This window comes from Staurois parvus, unplaced genomic scaffold (genome assembly GCF_062004578.1).
Source record: "Staurois parvus isolate SC_StPar_1 unplaced genomic scaffold, SC_StPar_1.0 ptg001329l, whole genome shotgun sequence".
NCBI lineage: Eukaryota > Metazoa > Chordata > Amphibia > Anura > Ranidae > Staurois > Staurois parvus.
Genome location: NW_028319125.1, coordinates 1,462,156 through 1,485,240, shown reverse-complemented (window position 1 = coordinate 1,485,240; position 23,085 = coordinate 1,462,156). Strand labels below are relative to the sequence as shown.

Below are 23,085 nucleotides of genomic sequence, written 5' to 3'. Positions count from 1 at the left end.
TGCCTACCTCCAATCCAATCAAGTCTGCTAAAAACAAACAGAAGGGAATCTGTCCCTCTCTGTCTAGGCAGGTCGGATTAGAGGGCAATCAGGTGTAAACGGTCTGTTTACATCTAACAGCCCATATAACAGAGGGAGCTCTATCCCTGTCCGCTCTGCATAAACTGGACAGTGGACAGGGACCTGTCATCCACCCGCTCTCATCAGCAGGCAGATCCTCTGCTAATTATTTTCAGTCCGCCCCCTGTGAAAGGGGCCTTATAGGTCTAACTCAGCAGGGGGCATATTGTACCGCTACAGGGAGACCACTGCTTCAACACAGAGAGCAAGGGTCTTTCATTGCAGCATACTGGCAGGGGAAAGGCTTTTCTACTAAGGCCATGGCTACTTTATAAAAACAAACTTGCACACGTTTTGTTTTGATGCACCTGGCATGTGTTTAGCGGATATAAACTGAAAGATCTGTTGGGCTCTAAAGAGGTATAAAATGGGTGGTGCAGGTCTTGCAGTCAGGACAGGTCCACTTTGTACGTGTGTCAGAATCAAAGTTCTGTATGCTGCTCAGAAACCTCTTCAAGCTCCAAGAACCTTGGAACGGTTCCACGCAAATTTCTTCCCGTCCGACGTTTGGCGCCTGCACCTTCGTCATCGATGGACAGTTCTGCCTTCCTACGTTTGCGGGGCTTCATGCTTATTCGAATTTTCTGAGCAGCAAAGCTAGGGTCGGCGGCATCCATCATGGCAAGGAAATCGTAGTCTGGGAGTGGAGGACCCCAGTCTTCATTAGATAAGGAATCTGAAAACACAACAATATAAAAAACAAATTGTTCCGGAATGTGCAGTCAAAACAGCCACAGATTCAATTGGGGCTGAAAAAGAATGCAAGACATAACCACTAGCAGACATTATTCACTGTAAGAACTTATATCAGATAACAGGACGTTTGGGTGTGTGATGAACTAACAGCACAACACAGATGAATCAGTGACCCCGACCTTTGGACAATGAATCAGAAAGGGAGACACAATTAAAAGTGACTCCATCTTTGCTCTCTAGTGAATTGAAGGGGTTTTCCAGGAAGGACTAAAGCAGAACTCTATTCAAACTGCTAAATACTAGGATAAAATTGATAGAACTGATCTGACAAAAAACACGTCATCTTCTTCAGTCGCTCGTACGGAATCGTACGGAAATTTTGCGGAACCACTGATCGAATGATTTTCTCTTCGTTGATGAGCAGGAGGTTTTAACAGATAACGATATTGTGAACAAAAACATCCGGTTGAATAACAGTGAAAAATGTTGTCGTTTTGCATGCGAACGACCGATTTTCTATGTGTCGGTATGACGGTCGTACGAACAAAATCTATCAAGCGCTATCACGCATGAGCAGAAACAGAAGATGACCCGGATGTTGATGTCCAAGGAATCTTCGTAAACACGAACGAAAAATCCAAATGTTAAAAGGAGATTGGCCTAATGAGATGATGAAACCAGAATTCTGCAGAATATATTTTATTGTACACATAAAAAGTGCGCTAATTATTCACAAAACATGCAAGGATAAATAATAAAAATAAATGAATTCATAAATATAAACATAAGTCCAGCCAACATAACAGTGATAGTCCAATATCAACTTAATGTCAATCTTGAAAACAAACACCCGTGTGCAAAACCGACACCAGATGAAATGAATACACTCACCAGAGCTATATGCTGATTATATTATAAACCAACATGATAGGATTTTGCTCTGGGAGCGATGATCTGCAGGATATCCCAGTAGAGGAACAGCAACCAATAGTGATCCAATCAGCACATATGGAACAGCTAGGCAGCACATATGGAACAGCTAAGCAGCAAATGATCTTCCAATAACATGGGCAAAGCTCGAGGAATAAGAAGAGATATGATGGTGCAGTACGTTTAAAACGTATTCATTTCATCTGGTGTCGGTTTTGCACACGGGTGTTTGTTTTCAACATTGACATTAAGTTGATATTGGACTATCACTGTTATGTTGGCTGGACTTATGTTTATATTTATGAATTCATTTATTTTTATTATTTATTCGTGCATGTTTTGTGAATAATTAGCGCACTTTTAATTTGTACACTATTTTACCTTTTTTGGTTAGAGGTGCTGCTTATTATTTGATTTATTTTGCATTTTCTGTGGCGCTTCTTATATCTGCTGTATTATATTTTATGTATCACTATTTATGTATATAGGTCATGTAATAAACAATATTATACTCATTGCTGGTAATCGTTGTGTATATCGCTCGTTCTGGCTGGAAGGGCGTGGCTACAAGGTCACACGCACACCGCATCACTTCCACTTGTATGGAAGAAGTCAACACTACTTATTGCCTGACGAACGATTTTTTTAGATTGGTTAATGTAGGCCACGATTTCGACCAACGAATGAATGCCTCTCGGTCGTCAGATGACCGATCGGTCGATTTTCTAATCGTGTACAGGGGCAGACTGACAACTCAACCCTAGGCAATAGGGGATCATGGGGCCCCTGTGTCCTTGCCCAAACTCAAAAAAGCCTATAAAAAAGGTACCAGGGGCATCTCATGGGGCCCCCTACTGACCCCGGGCCCTCGGGCAGTGCCCGAGTTTCCAAATGGTCAGTCCACCCCTGATCGAGTATTCCCACCTTTACACTCTTAAAAGCCTAAAGGTGACACTAATGTTCACAGCCTCCAGCTTGGCAACATACACGGCTTGAATTTTGGCTGATTTGCTGAAGCCATGGGTGGCCCTGCCTGCACCACCCAGCTCAACGCACTTCAATATGGGAAATCGAAGGAGCTGAGGATGTAAAAAGTTGGCCAAAAAATAGCCAATCAGCAGCAGTCATTGTTGGGTTTTCTGTCAGCCGTGGGTGCCAGTTGTCAATAGAATAGCTGGTAGCAGCTGATTCATCCATCTATGGTGTTTAGTGTAGATAGGGGAACCCATAGATTTTACAGGAGCTGTGGGTGGCCATGCCTCACTGCCCAGCTCAACAAACTTCGATTTGAGAAAGTGAAGGAGCTGAGGTGAAAAAAAATGGCCGAACAATCAGCTGCAGTCACTGTGTGGGTATTCTGATAGTCATAGGTGCCAACTGTTGGAATACAATAGTTGGCAGCAGGAGATTCATCCATCTATTCTGCTTAGTGTGGATGAGGGAACCCACAGATTTCTCTTGTTCAGTCCCATGGGCTGAACAAGAAAAATCTTTGTTTTGCATGGCTAGCTTTACCCTGTAAGGTTTCTTGAACAGCTCACCCTCCAGTCCCTAATGCTTGTAACATGTTAAATTGATAGTTGAAGACAAAGCAATAGACACTGATTCAATTATAGTACTGGCACTCCCCCTTGCTTGTTTTGGTGCACAGGGGGTTAAAAATTCACAGTTGCATATTGGTATTGAAAAAACATATACTGCCCGGCAATTGGAGCACAGACGTACTATCAAAATGTCTGGCCATAGTTATGTAGAGCAGGTAAAATAAGTATTGAACACGTCACCATTTTTCTAGTTAAATATATATTTAAAGGTGCTATTGGCATGCAATTTTCACCACGTCAGTAAGAACCCACGCAATCCATACATACAAAGAAACCAGAACAAATAAGTTCAAAATTTAAGTTATGTGTAATAAATGGAAAAACAAAGGGGAAAAAGTATTGAACACATGAATAAAGGGAGGTGCTAAAAGGCATAGAAAGCCAAGACACCAGCTGAAATCTATCAGTAATTAGAAAGCAATCCTGCCCCTTGTCAGTGCAAATTAATATCAGCTGGTTCAGTCTCAACTGATGGGCTATAAAAAGGTGTCTCATTACCAAGATGTCACACAAGAAATATCTCATGATGGGTAAAAGCAAAGAGGGCTCTCAAGAGCTTCGCAACCTTATTGTTGCAAAACATACTGATGGCATTGGTTACTGAAGGATTTCTTAACTTTTGAATGTTACAGTGAGCACTGTTGGGGCCATGATCTGGAAGTGGAAAGAACACAATTGCACCATAAACCGGCCATGACTCCTCGCAAGATTTCTGACAGAGGAGTGAAAAGAATTATCAGAAGAGTTGTCCAAGTGCCAAGGACCACTTGCGGAGAGCTTCAGAATAAGCAGGTACAATTGTTTCAAAGAAAATAATAAGTAATGCACTCAACCGCCATGACCTGTATGCACACTCACCACGCAAGACTCCACAGCTGAATAAAAGCATGTTGAAGCTTGTTTAAAGTTTGCTGCACAACATTTAGAGAAGCCTGTGAAATAGTGAGAGAATATAGTCTGGTCAGATGAGACCAAAATTGAACTCTTTGAATACCATAATACACACCATGTTTGGAGGTTAAACGGCACTGCAGATCACCTTAAAAACACCATCCCAACAGTGAAGCATGGCGGTGGGAACATCATGGTGTGGGGCTGCTATTCAGCACACAGTACTGGCAAACTTTATGCCACTGAAGGAAGGTGTATGACATGAATGGCAAAATGTACCAAGACATTCTTAATAAAAATCTGCTGACATCTACCAGGATTATGAAGATGAATGAGGACGGACATTTCAGCAAGAGAATGATCCCAAACACAAAGCCAAGGAAACTCTCAATTGGTTTCGAAGAAAGACAATAAAGCTGCTAGAATGGCCCAGCCAATCACCTGAAAATCTATGGAAAGAACGAAAAATCAGAATTCATAGAAGAGGCCAACGGAACCTTCAAGGTTTGAAGACTGCTTGTGTGGAAGAACGGACCAAAATCACACCCGAGCAATGCATGCGACTCGTTTCTCCAAACAGGAGTACAGGAGGTGTCTTGAAGCTGTCATTACCAACAAAGGATTTTGCAGGAAGTATTAAATAAATGGTGACGTGTTCAATATATATTTTACCCGCTGTATATGTGGAAACTTAAAGCATGCCTTGAGTCGCACACCACTTCTATGAAGGCTACAACTAACTTTTTTGTTCCAGCATATGCAGAAACACTTCACCCAGGCATGTTTCTCTCTTGATGCATTTTCCACCTAGCGGGGCTTAATCATGGAGCTCTCTATTTAAGCCCCAGTGGGGGATGAAACGTGTCAGTGAGAGACAGATGGGTAGTGTCTTTACATGGGAAGTGGTGTATGACTGTACCATGTGAGTGGTGTATGACTGTACACAGAAGTGGTGTATGACTGTACACAGAAGTGGTGTATGACTGTACCATGTGAGTGGTGTACGGCTGTACACAGACGTGGTGTACGACTGTACACAGAAGTGGTGTATGACTGTATACAGAAGTGGTGTACGACTGTATCACGTGAGTGGTGTATGACTGTACACAGAAGTGGTGTATGACTGTACCATGTGGTGTATGTCTGTACACAGAAGTGGTGTACGACTGTACCATGTGAGTGGTGTATGACTGTACCATGTGAGTAGTGTACGACTGTACACAGAAGTGGTGTATTACTGTACACAGAAGTGGTGTACGACTGTACACAGAAGTGGTGTATGACTGTACCATGTGAGTGGTGTATGACTGTACCATGTGGTGTATGACTGTACACAGAAGTGGTGTACGACTGTACCATGTGGTGTATGACTGTACACAGAAGTGGTGTATTACTGTACCATGTGAGTGGTGTACGACTGTACACAGAAGCGGTGTACAACTGTACACAAAAGTGGTGTACGACTGTACCATGTGAGTGGTGTATGACTGTACCATGTGAGTGGTGTATGACTGTACCATGTGAGTGGTGTATGACTGTACCATGTGAGTGGTGTATGACTGTACACAGAAGTGGTGTATGACTGTACCATGTGAGTGGTGTATGACTGTACCATGTGAGTGGTGTATGACTGTACACAGAAGTGGTGTATGACTGTACCATGTGAGTGGTGTATGACTGTACCATGTGAGTGGTGTATGACTGTACACAGAAGTGGTGTATGACTGTACCATGTGAGTGGTGTACGACTGTACCATGTGAGTGGTGTATGACTGTACACAGAAGTGGTGTATGACTGTACCATGTGAGTGGTGTATGACTGTACCATGTGAGTGTTGTATGACTGTACACAGAAGTCGTGTATGACTGTACCATGTGAGTGGTGTATGACTGTACCATGTGAGTGGTGTATGACTGTACCATGTGAGTGGTGTACGACTGTACACAGAAGTGGTATATGACTTGGTATTTGTATAGACAATACTAGTGCTTGAGCAGCAGTTCACAAAAGGGATATTGTGGAACTGGAGAAAGTGCAGAGAAGGGCAACTAAACTAAAAAGACGCATGGAGGAGAATTCAAGGGGGGATATCATCTTGAATATCAAAACGCCTTGATGAATGGATGTCAGTCTGGGGGATTGGGATTTCCTAGAGAGGCCATATTTGCATGCGGACCACCCTAGGCAAGGTCCATATGTGATACTGGGACATCAAGATTGAAAGAAATAGAATTCAGTAGATGAAAAGGGGTGGGCCAGGGTCAATCAGGCTGGGGAGGAAAGAGCTAGATGATGCTAAATAACCTCCAGCTAGAAAATGGGGTGAGCTTTATCTGACATACAGCTTCTAATGCACACTGTGAAAACCTCACAGTGTGCTCTGAAATCAGAGTAAGAAGTTTTAAGCACATGAGAGAAGGCCGTACGAATGTGCAATACTGAAGGAAAACTTCAGCTTTAACAGTATTCATCAAATTGGATTTTAGTTCAATTCTAAGTTTATAACCTAATGTTTTATATCATGTTTGTATTATTTGCTTAACTTTACACACACATATATATATATATATACATACACACACTATATTGCCAAACGTATTGGGCCGCCCACCTTTACATGCACATGATTTTTAATAGCATCCCAATCTTGATCCGTAGGGTTCAATATTGAGTTGGCCCCGCCCTTTGCAGCTATAACAGCTTCAACTTTTCTGGGAAGGCCGTCCACAAGGTTTAGGAGGGTGTCTATGGGAAGGTTGGACCATTCTTCCAGAAGCACATTTGTGAGGTCAGGCACTGATGTCGGGGGAGGAGGCCTGGCTCACAGTCTCTGCTCTAATTCATCCCAAAGGTGTTCTATGGGGTTGAGGTCAGGACTCTGTGCAGGTCAGTCAAGTTCCTCCACCCCAAACTGGCTCCTCCATGTCTTTATGGACCTTGCTTTGTGCACTGGTGAGCAGTCATGTTGGAACAGGAAGGGGCCATTCCCAAACTCTTCCCACAAAGTTGGGAGCATGAAATTGTCCAAAATGTCTTGGTATGCTGACGCCTTAAGAGTTCCCTTTACTGGAACTAGGGGGCCAAGTCCAACCCCTGAATAATAACCCCACAACATAATCCTCCCTCCATCAAACTTTACACTTGGCTCAATGCAGTCAGGCAAGTACCATTCTCCTGGCTACTGCCAAACCCAGACATGTCCAGCAGATTGCCAGACAGAGAAGTGTGATTGGTCACTCCACAGAACACATCTCCACTGCTCTAGAGTCCAGTGGTGGCGTGCTTTACACCACGGCATCCAACGCTTTGCATTGTACTTGGTGATGTAAGGCTTGGATGCAGCTGCTCGGCCATGGAAACCCATTCCATGAAGCTCTTTACGCACTGTTGTTGTGCTCATCTGAAGGCCACATGAAGTTTGGAGGTCTTTAGCTATTGACTCTGCAGACAGTTGGCGACTTCTGCGCACTGTGTGCATGCACTGCCCCCACTCATTTTACGTGGCCTACCACTTGGTGGCTGAGTTGCTGTTGTTCCCAGTTGCTTCCACTTTGTTATAATCCCACCAACAGTTGAGCGAGGAATATTTAGTAGCCAGGAAATGTCACGGATGGACTTATTGCACAGGTGGCAACCTATCACGGGACCACGCTTGGAGTCACTGAGCTCCTGAGAGCGACCCATTCTTTCACTAATGTTTGTAGAAGCAGTCTGCATGTCTAGGTGATGATTTTACACACCTGTGGCCATGGAGGGGATTGGAATACCTGAATCCAATGATTTGCAGGGGTGTCCCATACTTTTGGTAATATAGTGTGTGTGTATATATATATATATATATATATATGTGTGTAATACAGGGTGTTTCCATGCTGCAGGCAAGTATCATGCAAAGTTTCATAAATACTTACAGATTGGTGCTTCCTCTCCAGCCTTCACCATTTCTAGCCAATATAAAATATTAACTTCAGTGAGGGTCTGATCTGCTGGGAGTGCAAACACTTGTCCTTGTGTACCAAAGGTAACCAGGATGAGCACAGGTAGATGTGGGATCAGGCCAAAGTATTTCTTCAGGATCTCATATGCCACAGGAGTTTCCTTGCTGCAAAATATATAATAAAACTGACTCACTCTTTATATAATGTACACTCTGGCAGTATTAAATTTAATTTGCTGCATTATTAAAAAATGTATGTCTGGGCATTTCCAGCACAGTTCTCTAAGATGTGCACAGTTACATGTTTTGTAAAAGTTTTTTTTAAAAGTAGGTACTGAAAGACAGAGTTGTTCTGCCAAAAGTCCAGTAAGCTGAGATGACAACACAGTGGGGTTCATTTACTAAAACTGGAGAGTGCAAAATCTGGTGCAGCTGTGCATGGGAGCCAATCTGCTTCTAATGCGGGCCATAGATGGGTCGAAAATCGGCCGATTTTCGGATCGTTAGTGGGTTAATTGTTCGGCCGTTTTTCGGTATTTTGGCAGATTTTTTTTATTAGTAAAGTTGGAAAAAGATCGGCCGATTTTGCCGATCGGCCGAATTTCACGGCAATTATGGGCAAATCGGCCGATCTTTTTACCGAGAAAAAATCTGCGCATGAGCAGTGACCTGCAAGAGGAAGACAAAAAGAAGAAAAAGAAGAAGAAGAGGAAGAAGAAGATGAAGAAGAAGAAGAGGAAGAAGAAGAGGATGAAGAAGAAGAGGAAGAAGAGGATGAAGAAGAGGATGACGAAGAAGAAGAAGAGGAAGAAGAAGAAGAGAAAGAAGAGGATGAAAAAGAGGATGAAGAAGAAGAGGAAGAAGAAGAAGAGGATGAAGAAGAAGAAGAGGATGAAGAAGAGGATGAAGAAGAAGAAGAGGATGAAGAAGAGGATGCAGAAGAGAAGGAAGAAGAGGACGAAGAAGATGATGAAGAAGAAGAAGAGGATGAAGAAGAAGAGGATGAAGAAGAGGAAGAAGAAGAAGAGGAAGAAGAAGAAGAGGATGAAGAAGAAGAAGAGGATGAAGAAGAGGATGAAGAAGAAGAAGAGGATGAAGAAGAGGATGCAGAAGAGAAGGAAGAAGAGGACGAAGAAGATGATGAAGAAGAAGAAGAGAATGAAGAAGAAGAGGATGAAGAAGAGGAAGAAGAAGAGGATGAAGAAGAAGAGGAAGAAGAAGAGGATGAAGAAGGGGATGAAGAAGAGGGTGAAGAAGAGGAAGAAGAAGAGGATGAAGAAGAAGAGGAAGAAGAAGAGGATGAAGAAGAAGACGAGGAAGAGGATGAAGAAGACGACAAGGAAGAGGATGAAGAAGACGAGGAAGAAGAAGATGAAGAAGATGAAGAAGAAGATGAAGAAGAAGAAGAGGAAGAAGAAGAAGAGGATGAAGAAGAAGAGGATGAAGAAGGGGATGAAGAAGAGGGTGAAGAAGAGGAAGAAGAAGAGGATGAAGAAGAAGAGGAAGAAGAAGAGGATGAAGAAGAAGACGAGGAAGAGGATGAAGAAGACGACAAGGAAGAGGATGAAGAAGACGAGGAAGAAGAAGATGAAGAAGATGAAGAAGAAGATGAAGAAGAAGAAGAGGAAGAAGAAGAAGAGGATGAAGAAGAAGAGGATGAAGAAGAAGAGGATGAAGAAGAAGAGGATGACGAAGAAGAAGAATTCCAGTCCGGCAAAAAGTGTCCCTGCAGAGAGCTCCGCTATTTCTTTGACAGTTCTTTCACATTTATAGCGGCTGCAACAATGTATCTATTTGTTTCCGAATAAAAACATCTGTATCCGAAATGGATACAAATAGATACATTGTTGCAACCGCTATAAATGTCAAAGAACTGTCAAAGAAATAGCGGAGCTCTCTGCAGGGACACTTTTTGGCGGCTGTAGACGGGATGAAAATCGGCCGATTTTTTTTTTACCGTTCCTGGTAACGTCGGTCGCTTGAACGACCGATTTTTCGTTTTTTTAAAGAAAAATCGGCCGGTTTTCTCCCCATCTATGGCCTGCATAACTTCAGCTTGTTCAACATAAGCTTTGACAAAAAAAACCTGGAGGCTGATTGGTTTCTGCACCAGATTTTGCACTCTCCAGTTTTAGTATACCTACCTCAGTGCCTCTAAAGATATAGGGGGCTATTTACTAAGGCTGGAGATTGCCAAAGCTTGACTGAAGGTGAAGTTAGCAGCTGATTGGTTACCATGAACAGCTGCACCAGATTCTGAGTGCACCAGTTTTTGTAAATCTCCTCCACACAGTATAAATAAAAAATGTGCTGCACTGAAATCCCAAGTGGAGTTGTCGTTCTCCTCTGCTGTACTACAAAGAAAGGTGCTGGCTTTGCACATGTCAGCCCATCCCCCCTCTTTTCATTTCATAAGGATATAGGTTTTATTTATAACATCATTTTACCTATTTGATATTTATAGAAGATGATAACAGCAAGATTACAAGGTTCCTTCCTTCCTTCCTTTTCAGAAAAAAATGGGAAAAAAAAACTAACATTGTGCACCCTCCCCGACAATCCATGCTCTTCTCCCTCTTCTCTGTGCAGGGCTTCCAGGACAGATCAGAGTGATGCACCATGCTGGCTCTGACCAATCTGAATTGCTCTGATCCCTCCCAGAAGTGCTGTACAGAGAAAAGGGAGAAGAGGGGGATTTCAAATCCCTGGATCGCTATACCTTGATCCTCTGTCCCAGAGGCGAGGAAGCAGTTCTCTGACAGAGTCACCCAATCAGGGTGACAGGCGATCTGTCACAAGGGGGATTTCAAATCCCTGGACCGTTGCACCAGCTGCATGGGCACTGATAGCTCAGAATCCATGGAGTTAGGTATAGCGGAGAATAGGGGGTGAGGAAGATGTACGGTGTTACCTCACCTTTTTATTCTTTCTGTAAAAGGTGAGCTAACACTTTAAATTAGATTTCCTCTCCTGGATGGTGAAAGTGAGGGTCATGGGCCACAACTGATGTCATCTTTACATGTCACTCCACAAATTCAAAGCAGGTATGATTAGCCTGGTAACTGTGAAAAGAACCCTAGAGTAACACCTTTTAGCTCAGTGGTTCTCAACCTGTGGGTCACGACCCCTTTGGGGGTCGAATGACCCTTTCACAGGGGTCGCCTAAGACCATCGGAAAACACATATTTCCAATGGGTAAACAGCAGCTACTGTGTAGAAAGCAGCTGCTGTGTTGAAAGCAGCTACTGTGCAGAAAGCAGCTACTGTGTTGAAAGCAGCAGTATTGGAGGTAAAACGACACTTCATGAATTATAATCACTGGGTAAATAATTATAGGGTTGGGTTCACCACAACATGAGGAACTGTATTAGAGGGTCACGGCATTAGGAAGGTTGAGAACCACTGTTTTAGCTGGAAATAAATACTCCAATAGTTTTAATTTACCTGATAAAAAAATATTAATATATTATGACAAAATCTATACAAATATATACCATAATACTATACAGTACATTCCCTTTACACCCTTTAACTATGTACTGAGCATGGAGAGGTGACCATTCACTTAGGATAGACGCAAAGTAATGGAAACATTCTCATGACAGTTCCCTAATGTCAACATTGTAGATTAATGGGCACATTACCTGACTGGTACTTACAGATTTAACCAGCAAGCCAAATATGGCTCCAAGTATTTCCCCCTCACCAGGCTCAGAATGTGTTTCTCATGGCCGTGATGGAGGGGGCCATCTGAGAAGAGGATAAGAAAGGCTCGCTGGCTCTGAAGGAGTGATGGTAGGGTCTCCACTCTGACCTCTGGCTGTAGGACAAAGATAAAAAGGAGATTTACTATTGCCAGACCTAGAAGAATTGGCATCCTTTTAATGTAAAGTTTGTTCGGACTGAACCCCTAGACAACATAAATTAGGCTAACCACAGGAAGTATTGCGTAGAAGAAGCTGTAAAAACAATGAGAACATGAATTTTAATAAGCAATTTGTCCTGCTTGGAAAAAGCTATTCGTTACAGTTTCCATCAAACAAATTTAGCATCATATGTAATTCATTTGACCTTAAAGGGGACTATGGTTATTATAACTTTTTTTTCCCTCAAAGTATATTTGCAATGGGATTAATTTAAAGAGTAATTTCAGGCAATCAGTGAGCTAATGAACTGTGCTAGAGTCAGGAAGTTCTCCCATAATTTACCTGAATTAACACAGTGGCTAATTGGTTAGCATTTCTGCCTGGTAGTATTATTTATTTATTACAGGTACTTATATAGCGCCGTCAATTTACACAGCTCTTTACATATATATTGTACATTCACATCAGTCCCTAACCCTCAAGGGGCGTACAATCTAAGGTCCCTAACCCTCAAGGGGCGTACAATCTAAGGTCCCTAACTCACATTCATACATACACATACTAGGGCCAATTTAGACAGGAGCCAATTAACCTACCAGCATGTCTTTGGAGTGTGGGAGGAAACTGGAGTACCTGGAGGAAACCCACGCAGGCACAGGGAGAACATGCAAACTCCAGGCAGGTAGTGCCGTGGTTGGGATTCAAACCGATGACCCTAGTACTGCCAGGCGGAAGTGCTAACCATTAAGCCACTGTGGTCGTTGGTTCGAATCCCAGCCAAGGCACCACCTGCCTGGAGTTTGAATGTTCTCCCTGTGCCCGCGTGGGTTCCCCCCCAAACTCCAAAGACATGCTGGTAGGTAAACTGGATCCTGTCTAAATTGGTCCTAGTATGTGTATGTATGAAAGTTAGGGACCTTAGATTGTACACCCCTTGAGGGTTAGGGACTGATGTGAATGTACAATATATATGTGAAGCGCTGCGTAAATTGACAGCGCTATATAAGTACCTGAAATAAATAAATTAAATAATTAGTAATGCACTGCAGCCACAATCAAGAAACCACCTCACAGGGTCACTGGGTGTGTGTTGTATAATGTGTAATATTTTTTATCTCTCTGCATCCTGTATGTCTAGTTACATATCAAATTTCCCTGAAAGTGTGAATCTGATTGGTGTCTGGAAAAAACTACTCCTTTTTTAAATTAGGCTTTTCTTAGGCAAGGGGCAGAAAGGAGCCTACACAAGGGTGAGCTTTGAAGTACCTCTCCTGTATTGCTAGCCTGGGTTCTCAGAATACCTGATTACACACAAAAGGTGGTTGATAGGTATAGGAAAACAATGCTTGGAGAAAAACTGAGGTATTGAATATGAAGATTTTGCTTCCTATATGCTCCTATCCCTCTTGTATTGAACTGTATTGTTGCTGTATTGTGTCCCATTATATTGTAAAGCGCTGAGCAAACTGTTGGCGCTATATAAATCCTGTATAATAATAATATGCAGTAATGAAGCGCTGCTCCTTTTCTGGGTTAAATGACACCTAGCATCATTCAGCCGACTTGCTGTGAGTTCACAGGGGAATGCTATTCTGCCACAAGAGTAAGATGATCTGGGACAACACCAGACCGGACAAAAGTCACCTGAAAAAAGGTATGTGGACAATTTTTTAAAGGTGCCAGGGGACCTCCAAGATAGGTGGGGGCAGCAGAGGGGTGGAGGATTCAAACTCAGTTTGGGTTTTTAAGTAGCTTTAAATCGCACAGAGCGCTTCCCATGTATTCACTGTCCAGTGCAGCTGAGGCTGCAGAGAAAAGGTCTAGTGAATCTATGTCCTCATTCCCCTTCTCTGTTTCAAATGTGAGACATCAGGGGGTTTATTTACTAAAGCTGGAGAGTGCAAAATCAGACTCACTTCTGCATAGAAACCAATCAGCTTCCAGGTTTCATTGCCAAAGCTTCATTGAACAAGCTGAGGTTAGAAGCTGATTGGTTTCTATGCAGAAGGGAGTCTGATTTTGGACTCTCCAGCTTTAGTAAATAAACCCCCAGGGGTCTGTTTAGACCTCTGACATTTCACCAAATAAATAAATAATATAATTTAAAAAAAAAATAGAATTCTAAAAAAAATAATAATAATAAAAAAAATGAAAGGCTTGCTTCTCTCTATGAAGAGCTATCAGAATTTGACAGGCGAAGCATTTGACAGGCGGTGAGGAGGCCTATTGACTGCTTTAACCCCACACTAATGTGGTCTTGTTCGAGAAGGGTATAATTTCTGCATTGGCTTCATAGCACAGCATTGTGGCAGTGGCATTTTAGCAAGAATATCATTTGATATTTTTTTTTTTAGGCAGGGTCCCATCAGGCTGTAAACAAGCCCAGTGTCAAACAGAAAATGCACCATAAACTGGTCTGACTTATGACAGATCTGATAAAAAGAATGGTAATTTTGTAAGAGAGATGCTCGTGAGAATTAGCAGACCACAATTATCTGCTGTAATGAAACAATTGGCAATGTTCTGCCTGTTAAGTGCTCCCGGAATAATGTTTACTCTGTATATATTGCTACACGCCACCCAGGCATTCTTATCTTAAATTTGCTCATCGTCAATCAGACAACCAAATTACTACTTGTAGCAGGTGAATATATTACTATATAATTGGCAGATATCTTCCTGGAAGATGATAATAGGAAGAGATCAATAATATAGAGCCAGCATTAACTTTAGGTTTTTGAACTCAATTAAAAACATCTTTAATGATTGTATTTGCCATCTCCTTTACTCCATTATTTATGCACATGCCCATAAAGTACCGATCTCGTAATCTTTGCGTATGGCCACAAAACTGTCCTAAAAAAAAAATGTATCTAAACCCAAAAATACAATTGAAAATATTGCAGCACCTGTACATAAATTTTGTGACTGCATTTGTTTTCTCTCTTTTTTTCTCCAGCTTTTTAAAACTTATTTTTATCTGGTGATCTTGCCAGTAACACACTTCCTGTCCTAGGGGGACCACGATCACCCACTGTACTGTACCCATGCAGGAGTAGCATTGTCACCCTAGGACAGGAAGCAAGTTAGATTGTAAGCTCCAAGGATCAGGGCCCTCCTATCCCTCTTGTATTGAACTGTATTGTTGCTGTATTGTCTCCCAATATATTGTAAAGCGCTGAGCAAAGTATTGGCGCTATATAAATCCTGTATAATAATAATAACTTCAGAACACCTCCCCCTCTCCATATGGCTACCAAGTCAACTGATGAAACATGTCAAGTATGCTGTTGGGAACATTTATAAAATTGTGATTTTAACTTTCAATAGATCCTCATACACAAGGTACCTCATTTTTTGTCACTTCTCTAACCATCCACAATTATGGAAGTTATGTTCCTAAAATATAAGTTCTTCTTTACGTCTCCCTCCATCTTGTTTTGGATTTTTTTTTTGTTTTTTGGGGGGGGGCAGTTAGTTTTGGTAGGTACCCACTCCCACTTCCAGCCTGATTTCCCAAGGTGATTCCAGCGAGAAGTTCGGCATCCCCCCTCCCTACCCAATGCCTTCTGAGACACATCACAGGTCTCAGAAGGCTGCAGGAACATTCACACAGCTCAGCACAGCTCGAACCTGAGCAGAGAGAAACCAGATGTAAAGCCGCAAGGAGTCACAGCTGGTTTCCCACACTAAGCATGCCAGTGCTGGGGACCTGAAGACCAGCAAAGGTCCAGCCCCAGTGAAGACCGCGCCGGATCCCTGGACAGGTAAGTGTCCCTTTTTATAAAAGTCAGCAGCTACAGTATTTGTACAGTAAAGAACCGCTTTAAAGAGAAGTTTACTTACCTAGGTGGATGCAGCATCGATTCAATGCTGCATATGTCCCCTGCCAGCTCTAAAGCTGAGAACTGAGTGATCAAACACCGCTGAGCACTTAGGTCTCCTTGCTGTTCTCAGCAAACAGCCGGGACTGTCAGTCACTACTGTCTGCTCTGCCCTTTTCAGCGCTCACTGGAGAACTATGCTGTGGAGGGGGCGGGAGCAGCTCGCTGAGAGGCTGAGCCAGGTGCCGGTCCAGGCATCTGGGCGAATCCCGACCATTTGGTTGTGATCCTTCCCCAGCCTGGACCGGCAGAGTAACATCAGCCAACACTGGACCTTAGCCTGCTGTTGGCTGCAAACGGGTCACCAGAGGGCAGAACGAACTGCACTCTTGTGATCCACAGGAGAAGTACAGGTAAGCAAGCTTTGGCTGTACTTCTCCTTTATGTCTGTGGGGAGAAAATAATGGAGCCCTGATAGCAAGGAGCCATTTCAAGCCAGGACAGCAGGAGGAATCTGCAGTAACCATCCAGAATACAAGTAAATGAGGGTGTCGAGGTCAGAAGGCCAACCTACAAATGTGCTTAGACCTACAGAAACGTCTTTCTAAGTGCTTGTGGTGAGTACAGTAGCCAGTGGACTGAAATAAAAAGTCATTACAAGTACATAATATATTAACGGCATGGCTGTGTTATATTTACGATAGGCTTAAATAGGATTGGGGGCTATAAGAAACTGCCAACTATTTAGGTTTTCTATATGTGAAAGGTAGCAAGGGGCCTACTGCAGATTTGTGTGGAAATTCCTGTGCACTAACATAGGCAGTGTTTTCACATCATCAAATTACTGAACAAAAACGGTGGGGTGGACTGGTACAGCAATGCCTTGAAATATAAAGTACAGAGCAGGAAGTATGCAAACAAAAAACAAAAAAACAACAAAGCAAAAATGTTATACTCTGTTACTGTATCTCAAGTGACAGAGCTTACACAGGGTTGATGACATCCTCCTTCTCTTCATGTGACAGAATTCATATCTGACAATTGGCCACTCAGGCCCAAGCATTGCATCGTGGGAGGAGGTCACAAGCTCCCCTGTACTCAAAAGTAGCAGGTTTTGGTGATGACTCCAACCAAGCGGTGAGGGAGCACTATGAAGGTAGGAATCAATAGGTCAGGGGGTCAGTTAGTAAAAGACTCTAAATGGGCTTAGTGTGTTCTTAAGGCTGCTTTCACACTGATCAGTTTTTCTTCTGTTTTTGTGTTAAAAAAGTGGAAGAAAAATGCATGACTATTAAATCCTATGGCACTCTTCACCAGGGTGGATTTGATTTAAATCAAACTGATTTAAATCACAATTTAAATCACGATTTAAATCACTAGTCAGTAAGGCTTGATTTAAATCCTAGTTTTCTACATAAAGACTAATTCTTGCTGGTATAACTTTAATATGCAAGTAGATGAAGATTTTTAGAATAACAACTTTTCATATTAGTTTTTTTATCCCCAGTTTAATAGGTTAATCATTCATATTTGGACATATTATTAAGCTAATGATGAGAAAAATAAACATTACCTTAATAATAACAATTTAAATAGATTTATTCATCTGAAACAATAACATTCCAGCATATGTGATTTGCTTAAACATCCATGTTTGTTAACTAATTTGGCTAAACAAAATCTATATATTTGAAGAAACTTAGACTGTCAGCCCCTTCCTCCTCACACTTAGTTTCACTTTCTTCTTGTGCAGATCTATTCCACTCCAAACAATCAGAAAAATATTGTTTCTATTCTATTCACTGAACTTCTTGAAACTTAGCAGTGAAGGGGCTGATTCTGTATTCATAGGTTTGTAGAAGTTAGGATGAAGGTCTTTTTCTTAACTCTGTTCATGTTATAACATTTTTGCTGTGAAGAAGAGGCATGTGATCTCCGCTGAGTCAAATTCAGTTTTGAGAACTGCAAAAGTAAACCGAGCATCTGTGATAATATCTTGTAGGCAGAGAAACTGCCCAATAATCTTACAAAAACCTCTGGAAGAGCATGACATTGTGAATGGATTCATGGAATTTATTTACCAAAAAAATTAAACATATACAGCCTTATTCTACATAATTAAAAAACTAACCTTTAATTCATGATGGAATAACCTTTGGATGGTAATATATTTTCCTCAAAAAGCATTTTATTTCAGAAAATCCGATTTAAATAAAAAAAATCCGATTTAAATAAAAAAAATCTGATTTTTTTGACTTTTTAAAAAAAAATCATTGATTTTTATCCACCCTGCTCTTCACACTGGTCAGTTGTGGGTCCATTGCATTTTTCAAAATTCCTGCTTGCTGCATTTTTGGTGCATGTTTAATGTGGTAAAAAAAAAAACACTAAAAATGCACCTTCCCATTGAAATTTACTGAAAATGCATCAAAAACACGGCAAATCGCAGCAAAAATGCACCCGCAGTTCCGTTTTTGGTGTGTTTTTTTAGTCCGTATTCTTTTTACACAGGTGCAAAAAACGCACTGGAAACACAGCACAAACGCGGCAATGGAGCAGTGTGAAAGTAGCCTTAAAGACACTTTAGGTCCCTAAACAAATGGCAATCTCCAGCATTCAAATTATACTCACCTCTCTGGTGGCCTGTGCCTCCTACCTTCTCTCTGGTTCAGTGCTGCAGCTTCCCTAAGACTTTTGGCATGTGACGCTTTCAGGGGTATCGGATGCCTGAGCCCCCCATTACACAATGGTTTCTTCCAGCGTACCCTATATCACTTCTGTGTACTGTAGCAATGTATGGTTTGGAGGGTGAAAGTTTTACAAAGGCCATGACACCCAGACCAGCAAATAGGTCATTCTAGCAGCTGTTCTTTTACAGTGTATTGCTATTTGCATTTGTAAAGAACCTAACATGGTCCTTCTGAAGAAGCCTTTCTCAACTAGGTTCCTCCAGGAGGTTGCCAGAGGACCCTTGAGCAATTAGCAATTTCTGCCTCTCCGATAGGTGACAACTAACAACAACCCTTTTTTTTTAACTCTCTGTAAAGGGGACATTCTTCTAACAGATCTATACTATAACCAGCATACCACCAATATAAGGAGCATTTTTTGTGAACACATGACATAAAATGTCCTCAGAGTCCCATCATTACCCTTTACATAGAAGAGTAAGAGAAGTAGAGGAGTCCTCGGTACAAACATCTATCAAGACAAAGATAAAAAAAAAACACGAGTTGAGTCAAAATAAGGCTCCTGTAGACTGCAGCTGATAAACTCACGTTTAGGAGCTTTTCTGCATTTTTTTCAGCCCCTGAACTCTCCCTAATGTTTTCCTATGTGTCCATGTACACAGCGTCATTTACAGGCAGTTGAGTTTACAGTCGTATTTTGAACGCAGGAAACGAGCGTTCAGGAGTAGATTTTATCAGCATTTCAAACGCCAAATGCTTGTAAACACGACTAACCGCGTTTATAAGCGTTTGTATTTGGAATTTTTTTTATAACTCTTCCATTACCAGATGCTGTCCAGAGCCTTGTTTCATCATGAAAAATGCATGCAAAGCGTTTTCCCGGTACTCAAATGGACCCGGTACACCATACTTTGAGGTTTTGCATGAAAAAAAATATGTTAAACACGAGTGCAATAATTTCTGCACAGAAATGAGCTGGAACACATCAAAACACCACAAAAAAAAAAAAAAAAGACAGCTAATCTCAACAAATACTGCTCTCTCTACTTCTGCTCTCTCTATTTCTCTCAAAATGTCTGAAATAGTTAATTTTTTACTGTTTTTCAGTGCATTCTGGGCATTTGGGAAGGTCTCCTGAGGTTATCTTTAAAAAACGCTTCTAAATGCAAAATGCAAACGCTCATAAATGCGCAAAAATGCGGTATGCAAACGCGGCTAAACAAACGTGTTTTAACCTACGTTTTCCAGCAGTTTCCATCGCTCAGAAGTGTCCCGTGTACATGGAGCCTTAGTCTTTTTATCTTTTGTCTTTTTGAAGGAGCATTCTTTCCACTAACTGCCATACAACTGTGCTGTTAGCATTAGATGTAATAATTATTAGCAGGGGTTCCGAAATCTAAAAAGAATTTCAAGGCTGTTAATATGGTTGAGAAAGCCTGCTTTAAAACCTTCTAACTGGAACCTCTCTGATCACAGACATAAAAATACCCTCAGTCAAGTATTAGAGATGAAATATACTTAGAAATTGCAGAGTTAATCTATCCCAGAAGAAAAAGTTGTAAAAGTGGTAGAAGAAAGTGGTGTACATATGGAAATGTAGAACATGGCAGTAGAAACGCCTGCATGCCTCTAGCAATTGTTAAAGCAAACCATATGCTTTGGATCCATTTCTGAACCCTTTGTGAGTACAGTATATATATCACATACTTTACCCCGAGGAGAGGCCCGTGTGTTTATGTAACTTGCACTTATCTTTGAGCTCAGTGCCTTATGACCATATGAAACAAGTAACACTCACAAACTCTCCGAGTAATCCCCGTCTTAGGAGTGGAAGGACCTCACTGCGAGGAGTGTCGAGGAGGGACATAGCATAGACTTTCTGCACACCTTGCCTGGAAAAGAGAACGGCTGGAGGATGGACGTCATACTTCTCTGCCCTGAGAAAAAGAAAAAGGAGTTTTTAAGTAAAGTGGAAATGTTTTGTCTGCTATATTTCTACATTTGTCTATATTTCAATAGAAACCCAAATGGAAAAGCTTAGGCCTCATTTTTCAAAAGCAGCTGGTAAAAAAATGTAGCAAGGTTTATAGCAATCAATCTGCTCCTCACAAGACCTCCTGCTCTTTAGCTCCCTTGTCTCCTCCTCCCATGTTCATCTCCAGGACTTCTCCAGAGCTTCCCCCATCCTCTGGAACTCTCTACCCCAATTTATCAGACTATCGCCTACTCTGCTCACTTTAAGGCGATCTCTGAAAACCTATCTCTCTTCATTCTTTTTGGGAATTTATGTGGTTTATCACAAAAAGGTATATGTATTATATTGTACTTTCTAGGGAGAAAGTGTGACTTTTTGGTGGGAGTTGAGTTAAGGAGGTCATTTATATATTGATCTCTGAAAACCTATCTCTTCAGAGAAGCCTATCCTGCCCTCAGCTAATGGAATCTTCTACTCTTCCAACCAGTCCATCCCCCCCACAGTTACTACTTTTTGTACCACTAGCCCCTCCATCTTAGATTGTAAGCTCCCAGGATCAGGGCCCTCCTATCCCTCTTGTATTGAACTGTATTGTTGCGGTATTGTCTCCCGTTATATTGTAAAGCGCTGAGCAAACTGTTGGCGCGATATAAATCCTGTATCATAATAATAAGAAGAAGAATTTTCAGATGTCACCTGCTATCCCTCTGTCCAGATTAGAAAAGGAAAAATCCAGTTTGCTAATGAAAAAGCTCTGAATTCAACCTAGTTCCTAGATCGTAAGCTCCCAGGAGCAGGGCCCTCCTATCCTTCTTGTATTGTCTCCCGTTATATTGTAAAGCGCTGAGCAAACTGTTGCAGCTATATAAATCCTGTGTAATAATAATAATAGTTGGAGCATACATTGGGGTAAGAACCCCCCTCCCCTTCATGTAACACAGCTCCAACCTAGTGATTGGATGCTGCTTCACGTGAGGGTGAAAGTGACATACCATATTTTTCGTTCCATAAGACGCACTTTTTTCCTCCAAAAAAAGGGGGGAAAATGTCAGTGCGTCTTATGGAGTGAATGTAAAGCGGCCGGTCCGGTATTTCTGCCGCCACCATGTCAGAATATCGGGCCAGCCACTCAGCTCTTCTCTCCTGCAGGACCTTACCTGTCTGCAGTCTTCCCGCGGCGGCTTCTGTGACAGCCGGGTGCCCACTGCGCATGTGCGAGAAGCGCTGCGCTTTGTGAATGGTCCAGTGTCTTCTGGGACACATGACAGGTCCCAGAAGGCTCTGGGCCATACACAAAGCGCAGCGCCTTTCGCGCATGCGCAGTGGGCACCCGGCTGTCACAGAAGCCGCCGCGGGAGGAAGAAGGAAGGACAACTCCGTGGAAGTGGGAGCGGGTACCTGTCAAATTCAGGTACCCGTTCCCCCTCCCTCCCCAAAGGTCTGCAGTCTCTGGTAATCTCTTTTACTGTCTGCAGTCTCTGGTCATCTGTACTATGTCCGCAGTCTCTGGTCATTCCCTGTACTGTGTCCGCAGTCTCTGGTCATTCCCTGTACTGTGTCCGCAGTCTCTGGTCATTCCCTGTACTGTGTCCGCAGTCTCGGGTCATCTCCTGTACTGTGTCCGCAGTCTCTGGTCATCTCCTGTACTATGTCCGCAGTCTCTGGTCATCCCTGTACTATGTCCGCAGTCTCTGGTCATTCCCTGTACTGTGTCCGCAGTCTCTGGTCATCTCCTGTACTGTGTCCGCAGTCTCTGGTCATCCCTGTACTGTGTCCGCAGTCTCTGGTCATCCCCTGTACTATGTCTGCAGTCTCTGGTCATCTCCTGTACTATGTCCGCAGTCTCTGGTCATCCCTGTACTGTGTCCGCAGTCTCTGGTCATCCCTGTACTATGTCCGCAGTCTCTGGTCATTCCCTGTACTGTGTCCGCAGTCTCTAGTCATTCCCTGTACTGTGTCCGCAGTCTCTGGTCATCCTCTGTACTATGTCTGCAGTCCACGGGTTCAGAATATATTTTTCTTGTTTTTCTCCTCTAAAACCTAGGCGCGTCTTATAGTCAGGTGCGTCTTATGGAGCGAAAAATACGGTAATCCTCCATACCTGAAAGTACCAGGTATATCACTTGACTGACAAATTGTGGTGTTGGAGCATGAAAAATGTAAGCATAGGCAGCGATGCAAATAGTCTAAGTGCAGGATCACTATTTTTTGTGCTCAGAAGAAAATGCTGACATTCCGATGTCATGGGTGAGACGCATGCAGAGCTGTGAACATATGGCAGAAACTTCTTCCATAGGCAACCAACACTGTATTCTTAGTCTCTTCACGGTAATAAACAAAATATTAAGTGTATGTAAGCCCAGAACTTTCACTTGTTTGGTCCCTTCTTCTGTTACTGTAAATATATCAATGAGAGTGTTTTGTTATAAGTGCAAATGAATATCTATTAATCCTTCCAGAAATTCCGTGAGCTCCTAACATCCTGTAGTGAGCCGACAGCTCTGCACTGAAATCACAAACATCTCAGAGCTTGAGAAGGGAGCACGCTTCT

The 23,085-nt window shown here is 42.3% G+C and overlaps 1 protein-coding gene across 1 annotated transcript in view; it reads right to left on the bottom strand.

Moving 5' to 3' along the window:
- Positions 1 to 412: 412 nt before the first annotated feature.
- Positions 413 to 23,085, bottom strand: part of TXNDC16 (thioredoxin domain containing 16) — a 155,830-nt gene continuing 133,157 nt past the window's right edge. The window contains exons 18-21 of the mRNA XM_089661364.1: positions 20,358 to 20,496; positions 11,839 to 11,999; positions 8,154 to 8,344; positions 413 to 796 (exon numbers count right to left, since the gene is read on the bottom strand). Coding sequence (XP_089517490.1) covers positions 543 to 796; positions 8,154 to 8,344; positions 11,839 to 11,999; positions 20,358 to 20,496 — 745 coding nt within the window. The 3' untranslated portion in view covers positions 413 to 542. The remainder of the gene's footprint in view (positions 797 to 8,153; positions 8,345 to 11,838; positions 12,000 to 20,357; positions 20,497 to 23,085) is intronic.